The 9,408-nt window shown below is 40.6% G+C and overlaps 2 protein-coding genes across 2 annotated transcripts; one reads left to right on the top strand and one right to left on the bottom strand.

Annotated features, from left to right (window-relative positions):
- Nucleotides 1-231: 231 nt before the first annotated feature.
- LOC6737191 (proline-rich receptor-like protein kinase PERK2) lies at nt 232-3,666 on the bottom strand. Its single transcript, XM_002084001.4, has 3 exons — nt 2,511-3,666; nt 1,400-1,670; nt 232-1,235 (listed from the first exon to the last, which is right to left on the bottom strand). Exons 1-3 carry the CDS (start codon nt 3,428-3,430, stop codon nt 852-854), a joined length of 1,575 nt encoding a protein of 524 aa, XP_002084037.2. The 5' UTR covers nt 3,431-3,666; the 3' UTR covers nt 232-851.
- A 1,835-nt stretch (nt 3,667-5,501) lies between these two features.
- On the top strand, nt 5,502-6,114 carry LOC27207379. Its single transcript, XM_016183073.3, has 2 exons — nt 5,502-5,787; nt 5,842-6,114. Exons 1-2 carry the CDS (start codon nt 5,550-5,552, stop codon nt 6,090-6,092), a joined length of 489 nt encoding a protein of 162 aa, XP_016030899.1. The 5' UTR covers nt 5,502-5,549; the 3' UTR covers nt 6,093-6,114.
- The last annotated feature ends 3,294 nt before the right edge of the window (nt 6,115-9,408 follow it).

Below are 9,408 nucleotides of genomic sequence, written 5' to 3'. Positions count from 1 at the left end.
ATTTTTCTGGCAATCGTAATCATTGCTTTGCTTTTTATGGCATAAATTAGTTTATGGTTTTTGTTATATTATCAGAAATTCTTAGAATTCTTTTGAATTAAGTGGAATAGTCTACAAGTCAATAGTGTAGATTTCCATTTAATTTAAACTTTTTTTTAATTAGTTGTTATAAGTGTAGTCATATCTTACCTTGTGTTCCTCCATTTATCCCAATTATTAAAATATGTAAGCTCATATTTTTAGTGATTTATTTTTTCCAATTTTGATTTCGAAAATAAAATCCAGAAAATTAACTAATTCAATCGCAATGCGTTGTTATACATTTTATATTTGTTATTTTTCTCAATGGCTCTTGTTGTTTCCGTTAATATTAAATACTACAATTACATAATTACAATTATTTACACAAATTACACAAGCGAATTGCAAATTACCAACTAAACTAATCGCATTTAATGTAATTTATTTACTTAAGCATTACTCATTTAGTTTAGATTTATGTTTACTTTGTTATTTATGTTCGTGTTCCTATTTAGATTTATGTTTATGTACATAAAGGGGCTAAAGAGAGGGGGGTAATGAATTTAATTTATATTTCTTGTTTACATATACACACATATATCACACAGTGACCAGTTGTTGTGGCACAAAATAAAAAAAATAATGCGAAATCAAAGTGCAAAAAACCCAAAAAAGATTTCGACCGATTGCGCGAATGAAACTGGGGGCAAGAATACAGGGTGTCTCGTTTGGATGGTGGGACGGCGGTTTGATCGCGGCATGACTAGATTGGAGACCACTCCTTCAGATCCAACAGTTCCTCCGGCTGCTCCTCCTTACTGCTACTCCTCCTAACTGGCGGCACTGGGCGTCTGCTGCTGCTGCTGCTGCTGGTTGGCCTTTGCCCGCTCCTTGGCCTCCTGCTGCGCCTTCTTGGAGCGCTTCCACTTCATCCGACGATTCTGGAACCAGATCTTCACCTGCGTCTCGGACAGCATCAGACCGCTGGCCACCTCGAATCGCTTGGGCCGACTCAGATACTTGTTCTGCTTGAATTGCTTCTCCAGTTCGAGGAGCTGCTGCGATGTAAAGGCGGTTCGTGGTCTCCTGGTCTTGCCCAGAATCGCATGATGCGGATAGGCGGCCAGTTCGGGAATTCGATGGTGCAACATTCCGGCGCGGGCCAGGAACTCAAATTGCAGCTGCGACGGCATGAAATTATGACCCATGGGTATCTGCAATGATAAATAAGGAAAATAAGATTATTAATCTATGAGAAAGCTGTTTAAATTGAGTTATTTTCAGATTCAAATGATATATATGATAGTATATATTGATATATTTATTATTAAATCAAATATCTACTTGTAATATTGAAATTAATTTAATTTTATCTTACCGGAATGGGTTTCCCTGAGGGATCCAGTGGTCTGTGGAAGGCGGATCCACCCTGGGCCAGCAGCTGGTAGGGATGTCCGCCCGCGTAGAGCGGGAAATCCTGTGGTCTGATGGGACTGTGTGGTGGAATTGGCTTCTTGAACTCGTCGTGGAAGTCGGACATGCGCATGGACAGATGCTGGGGATGCAGTGCACCGTGGGGCTGCTGCTGATCCTCACAACCGGGACTGATGGGCGGACTGGAGCGGTGCGACGAAGTGGGCGACTCCGATCTGCAAATAAAAAATTGTGGGAAAAAACTTAATGGGGCACCCTTTATTGCGAATTATCTAACCAATCGATGACAATCGAAATTACGCGACACATTTTGAAAACAATTAAAAATTACCGCCGCCCTCCCTCTAATTTGTTTGCTTCGTTGTACACAATTCGCACTTCAAATTAGCCACTCACACACTTGTGACGGCAGACACATGGCGTATACGTAATCTCTGCGGCTGATGACCAAATTGAAATTGACCAATTGAAGACTTTTTTCCTTGCCATGTTTTCGAGTGCCAGCAAAGCTGCTTTGGAGCTTCGCTGGGGCTTCGCTTTGGCTTTCAGTATGGTTTTTACCAAGTGCCACGGTTTTGTTTGGTAGCTAGCCAAGGGATTTGCACAAGAAGTTTAGGGATTTTTGGTAAGAGCTGCATTTTTATACGAATCGTTTTTAAATTCTGGGTATTAGCAAGCTAAGTAATGCAAATGAGTAATAATATGAGGGAAAAAATTTTATAATTTAACCCAAAGCTATTGGTATTACTTTGTAACAAGTGACTAATTAAATTATCAGCACAGATAGTATAGACTATCAAATGAATAGTTTTGAATCATTCATTCATTCAATTGAAATTTACTAAGAGTGTTAATTAATTATTAAAAGAAATTAAATGATAGTGATACCTTTCCTCACAAATTTGTAAAAACATGTTATAGTATAAAGTTTTTAGTTTAGTTTTTTTTTTAATCACTCAAAATAAGTTTTTCAGGCCTTATTAATATGATTTTCTCTTCAAAACACCTTTAAGATGTTCCTAATAGTTATACCCATCCAAAATTTCTTTACTCACCTTGACATGCCGTCGGGACTTGGTGAGTCGTACTCCCTGGAGTCCCGTATGCGCTGCAGTGCCTCCTGCTCGCTGATGCCGCCGGCGGCCGAAGCAGCCGCCTGAGCAGCTGCCGCCGCATTGGAGGCGGTCACGAAGGCATGATTGAGTTCCGCCTGATCCCGGGCATAGTGCAGGGCGGCCAGACGATCATCCACAATGATGGGCTGTGGCTCACCAGACTGGTGTTGGCTCTTGGCCAGCAGGGCATCGATGCAGAAGGATTTCTTGGGCTGACTTTGGGCGGGTGGCAGGAGTGTGGTTGTGGCCATGGTGGCTCCACTGTGGCTCAGGTGATTGGCAGCGGGCTGCGGTGAGACGGGCGGTGGTGCAGCTGCTCCAGATGGCACACCTGGTGGATTTGCCGGTAGCATTAGAGGCAGTCGTGGCAGGGGATAGGCGCTAAGGACGGGATGTGGATGCGGCACGTGATGCGGTGGCGGGAAACCCTCCACATAGAGACGAGGATGGGGCGGCGGTGGATGTGAATGTGGCGGACCAGTGCCCACGGGCATGGGAGCCACTAGCAGAGGCATCTGTGAACTCTGACCACTCTCCGTTTGGCTGCTATCCTGTGCACCACCGGGACTCAAGGCCGGCGTATAGGTGCTAACTGGTGATCCTGTGGTGGCCGCCGAATGCGTGGGACTGGCTGCCGGCGGACTGGGTGTTATCTGGGATCTGGGCGAGAGTGTGGATTGATTGCTGCCCTGATCGTAGTCCTGGGCAGGTGGCGAAGATCGCTGATGACTGCGCTGATGATGCAGACTGCTGCTGTGGTGCTGAATGTGGCTAAGTAGCAATTGCGACGGCATTGAGGTGCTACTGCTGGCGGTCAGCGGCGGTGGAGGCGGTTGTTGTGACACTTGGGCACTGGACATGCTTCACTCGGTTCACTAAAGTTCAGTTTCTATACTCTATCGAATATGTATATTCTCAGAATTTCCAAACACTTTCCAACACGTTTCGAAATCGACGATTTTACGAACACGCGTGCGAACGCGAGCTGTGATTTCCTGCGAAGCGAACTCGACGAGCGCTCATTAACGACTGTGCGCTGCTGGTAGCCAAACGTGGTATCATATACGCGATACGGAATGCCAGTGTGAAGCAGCAACGGTGGTGCAATCAGTACCGCTCTGCTCCTCTCTCTCGCTCTCTGGAAACCCGCTTTCAAGATGGAGTATCTGGCAGTAAACACGGAAGCGCGACAGAGACAGCCTGATGGCATGGGGCGTGGCTAAGTGGCTGAAAATGTCCATCGAAGGGGCGTGGCTTTGTTGAGAAAGAGAGGCTAGGGACAGAGGGGGGTGAGCTTGGGAGCAGCAAATTTCATATAAATTGTTGGAAAAACGAGGCTATAATTGCCATCATTATGGAGTGTTGAGCAACTAGCAAGTTCAGCAGGCAAAAGACGAAAGAATCTTCATAATCAACTTTAGTGGGGAGTGGAGAGTGGAAGGTGGGAGTGCTCGGAGGCTCAAAAGGTCCTTAATGGCTGCCAAAGGGAGTGGGGGTGTGGAGGAGGGGCAATAGGTTATAGGAAGTCTGGCAGATGATTAGGCCAGCAATTAAGGCACTCGACGAGCAGCGATCCACACACACACTTCAAAACGGCCAAAAGGCAGCTTTAAGCCCGGCCAGAAATCAATAATCTCGATAACAATAAACGTCTCGTTTCATGGCGCTTTTATAACTCGGTTGGCAGTTTGGCGCTACTGCCGTAATGCCCCTATAATGCATTTTCTTTACGACCCACGCTCAGCCAGATGAGACGATTTTAATGTTCCCTTGATGGATTACTAAGTGGACATGAATGGCGGCCAAGTGGCTCAGAGTTAAGAAGATGGCGTGTGGCTATAAATGGATTGAATGCGGCAGCAAAGGACATCAAATTGAATGGAAGTCTATGGAATACATTAACATAGGCTATCTTACGATTTGAGATACAATCCATTTTTACCTTGATAACTTGATATTGGGCAGATTAAAAAGGCGGATTTCTCTTCACTATGGATGATTACTTTACATTTCTGGTTTAATTTAATCTAATATTAAATATAAACATATTTTTCTAATTTCCAATTAAAACTACCACTTTTCTGGCAGAAACACAAAGAAGTTGAAAAGGCGCAGACCTTAGAACCCAAATAAATAGAACCCATAATATGTGGTACATACATATATAATGCAATGTCCAGACAGGAAAAGAGTTAAGTGAGTCCAGGGAATGGGGCAAACTGTTCGCTAACAAGAAACGTGCCAAAGTGTATTTTCCTTACCCACGTACAAAAATGAAGCCCGGACTCACTCCCAATTTTCCGGAAAACCCTAACTCAAGCCGAAAATGTTTTCCCAACAACTAACTCAAAATTAGTGCGATGTCTGCAATGACGACTGATTGCTGTTGTTTCAATCGCCCCGCGTACCCTCCTCCAAGTTTCTATCTATCTGGTTCTTATTTTATTTTCATTATACCATATTTATCTACTCATCCACGTGCAGTTAACTAACATTTATGGGTGGTGGCCGAGAGGGAGGAAACCTGGAACATGACCTGGCAATGGTCCAGCCTCGTTTGTTCTGGCCCCCAAGTATGATTTGTGTTATTCCGGAATAGTTTATTTTATATAACAACACAAACAAAGAGCGGGTCGAAGGGTAAAGAGATGGGATTGGGGGCTTTGGTTGGTTCGAAAGTTGAAAGTGCGGGGTTTTGGATTGGTTTTCGGTTTTTAGTTCGCATTTTGTTTATCTGATTTCATTTTGATTTTAGGGGAAATGGTTGCGTAAATATGCAATTAGAGCTAAAATGTTGTAAAGGAGAGCATTATGGGTAAACTTGATTTAAGTAAGCTTAAGTGCTAATTGGAAATATTTATAATAGTCGTTTGATTCCAAAAATATAATTTTTCAAATTTTCACATTTTAATTGTATATATTATCAAATTTTTACGATCCCAGCAGTCCTTGAGGAAACACACACATTTGGTATCCGATATGTTTGGAAAACTTTTTTGGATTATAGCCGCTTATACTACCACTGTCCACAGTTTCTATGAAAAAATGCTATGTGCAAATTGTTCGAAAATAAACCGGGATTGCGACGTTACGACAACCGGATGGAGTTGTGAATTCGAAGTTGATGCCCGGAAGTTGGATCCCCATGTAAATTCGTCCAAATTGCCGCCATTTCTACAGACTTGCCTGCCAGCCGGAATGGGTTTTGTAAAAGAAAGTGAGTAGCTTAGCCATAATAGTTTCATATTACTTAAAAGTGGCCAATTTAAAGGGCCAATACTCGGGTATTGCTGTTTCTGGTCACCGGAAATGGGATGCCAAAAGCTCAAAAGAAAAGGTGCAGATATTGAGAGTAATGTACGTTGTCATATGTGCAGTCGGGCGATTTGGTCATCGTTGATGGAAAATAAGACATGTCCCTGCGGAAAATGGTTTATAGACGCAGAAGACAAGGCCACTAATCATAAGATATCAAATTTAATAGTGTTATCTACATTAATATGCACATTACTATTTTTGTAAGCCAAATAAATATTGAAATCAATTTTTTTAATCACGAAACACAAAATAAGGGGAATAGCCAATCAAAATAAATATTTTTTTCAATGGAAAATCAAGTTGATAAACCCTTTCTTAGATCAAAAAATACTGCCATAAATTTGCAGTAGCAACCCCATAAATTCTGTTTTGGATCAATGATAAATTTTCTGACATATTAGACTAATCAGGCGTTAAATTTGCCAGCAAATATCACTAATAGAAATCACCAATAAAAATAAATCGTCACATATGCTGCTGCAATTTAGCTGATGCGGTCAGCATATAGAACTGAAAGAGAGGGATGAACCGAGTATGAAAGAGATGGGTAGCACATATCCTGAACCTGCCATTTCTCCCTTTACGTCGTGTTAATTCAGCCGATAAGTGAACAATAATGCCAGAAAATTTCAACAGATTTCCAGCGCCTTAGTTAGCTAAGTAAACAGAAGTTGCAAGGTTGGCAAAAGGGGATGAAGGCGGAGGGTTGATTGAGTTGACTTTGGCACTTGTTTTCTATCCCCCTATATAGATACATCAAAAAGGGCAAAGACTTTTCAAAACATTTTTTAAACAATAACCGCAAAAAAGTGAAAAACAAACCAAGGCACCCTTCATTATCATCATCATCAGATCCACTCATTAATCACAACATCACAACCGCACCCAAGTGAATTGCAGTTGATAATTGAGCAAATATTGATGTGCAAATAATTGGCATTAAATTGCGTTATCAATAAATAATTTTTACATTTCAGCAGCTACAAAGATACACAGATACGGATACTTCGTCCAGTTGTATCTACAAAGTGGCTGCCATTCCAATTGGCTGGCTCATTATGTTGACAGAGTTGTGGGCACAGCGAGTTCACTATACAAATGTAAATGTGTGAATGCAAATTATTACTGCACTTTGATATTTATTATTTGCATTTTATTTTCCACCCACCCAGAGCTCTTGGTTTCGTCTGGATTTTCTTCTTTTCGTGCAATGTTTTAAACAAACCCAGACGGGTCATCGTTGCCTGACCCCAATGATTACTAAATGATTGCCACATTTTCTAAGGAGGTCAATTAAAATGTTTACTTTTCGATTGCAAATTGAATGTTTCCCAACTAATTTACAGACTCGTAGAACTCAACTGCTGATTTTTCTATAATTTCATTCGTTTTATCAAGTGAAATAAATATTTTATAATATGGCGATGTAAAAAGTAAATTTCATTTATTTACACACAATTTTTAATGGCATTTTCGCATTGAGAAAATGACTTTTAAATGACTGCGAGTCCAGGAAGGAGCCCACCCCAAAAACTCCGCCCCAAATACCACTGATAAAGTTTATAATTGAGTTGTGTTTTTTCATTAAGTGCGCGAATTGATTTGCTTTTGTTATTGGCTCGCCAACGAAGCAAACTTATTAAAAACTGATAAACTCATTTCAGTTTTTCCCTTCCTCGTATTTCATTATTATTTTTAATTGGTATATATAAACCGTCAGAATTATGGGAATCATTAATGAGATAATGCCACCACCTGATAATCCTTGGTGTGGGGTTTAGAAAGGAAATTGTTTACTGAACGATTGCAAATTATTATTTTCATTAGACCACGTTAGAATACCATTTAGTTTCCGCTCGGCAAAGATTAGCGCTTTAAGGTTTTAGGGCCGTTTGATAACAATCAATGATTTTTGGTCATCATAAATCTTGCTGATAGTGCTGATGAAAATAAGATTTAAAGAGGTACAGAAGTTAGGGAGTTATTTTTGAATGAACTTACTTTCCGGTTTCTAAGTATGTTGTTTTGTTAATTATTTAGAAATTCTTAAGATATACTTCTGAAAACCTATTTCTATTTAGAAAATAATAAGTTCCTATACATGTGCAACAACTCTTGCTAAACGATTGCAGTTTAAGTTTATCTCAGTAATCACGCAATCTTAAAGCAACATGAACGCGATATCTTTATCTGTAGCTGTATCTTGTGTATATGTTTATAGCTTCTGTATCTGCATTGGACTGCCTCATTAGCCACAGCGCAAACAAATTTCCAAGCCGTTGCAGACCGAAAACCAGAGCCAAAACCGAAACCAAAACCCAACCAAGTCGAGGTGTTTGGAGTGGAGTGGATTGGAGTGGAATGGGTGCTTCTGTTTGCACACAGTTGAGATACATTTAGCTGCCGTTGCGACATCGCAGTTTTTTAACCTCTGCAGGGAGAACTTCCTGATATGTATATATGTACATATATAAATATGGGACCATATAGTGAGTGCGATGAAGCGCCAGACGATTGGAAGCGAAAGGTAAACGTGCACTTTCCGATAAGAAGGACGCACGAAAATCGCATTTTGATTTGTGCTCCTTATTTGATCAGATACTCGGGCTGAGATACAGATACACGGCACTGCTGTTTGCCTGCCAGTTTGTAATTGTTTGCATAAGTGCATTCAATTGCCAGATAATGATGGCTCCTCTGCCATCCTGCATACAATATCAATTCATTTGTATTTATAAAATATACGGATATATATATATATTTTTTTTTTTCGGCCTATTTGCCTTACCTTTTTTTGGTCTTGTTTGCGGCCACATAATTTACTATCTCCGCTTATCAATTCATATTTTATTTGTTCTCTTTCTCCGGTGATTTTCTTGAGGGTTCGAAAGACCCTTCTCCGTACTTCAGTTTTAATTTCTGCGCTGACGTCTATTATGATGGATTAATTTTCAATTATGAAAGAGTGTTCAAAATGAAAGGAATCGAATCGTTTCGAATCGCTTATCTTAGCTGCCTTCAATTTCGGACTTTCTTATCTGGCCGCTGCTCATATATCGCTAATAATCAATTTTCAATTAATTCAAAATCCCTTATCAGACGTCGCGCCCTCCTCACTTTTGCTACCCCCGATATTTATGAAGATGGAAAAATTATAAAAATTTGTTTAAAGCCGCTTAAATGGTCGTCACATCACTCGAAAAGTTAAGAATTTGAAGTTTGGAAGAAGTGTCGTAATCTAATCGCTGACGGCGCAGCGATTTAATTTATATAATCAACTTGTTTTCATAATTAAAAATATTAAAATTGTTTATTGAACACACACACAATTGAACTGATAGCGACCATATGCCCATTTGATTGGATTGGGTGCCTCTGCCTCCTTAGCGCTTATCTTGGCCTAATTGAAATTGCATTGAAATTGATTGATTTGCCCATAAACGTTTGACAAAATATCAAAGTTTCTTTCTTTCACACTGAAACCCACTCACTTCTTCACCCTTTCCTAATCGTTTTATTC

This window comes from Drosophila simulans, chromosome 3L, assembly GCF_016746395.2.
Source record: "Drosophila simulans strain w501 chromosome 3L, Prin_Dsim_3.1, whole genome shotgun sequence".
In the NCBI taxonomy this organism is placed as follows: domain Eukaryota; kingdom Metazoa; phylum Arthropoda; class Insecta; order Diptera; family Drosophilidae; genus Drosophila; species Drosophila simulans.
Note: the sequence above shows the minus strand (reverse complement) of the source record. Positions and strands in the feature narration are given on the sequence as shown.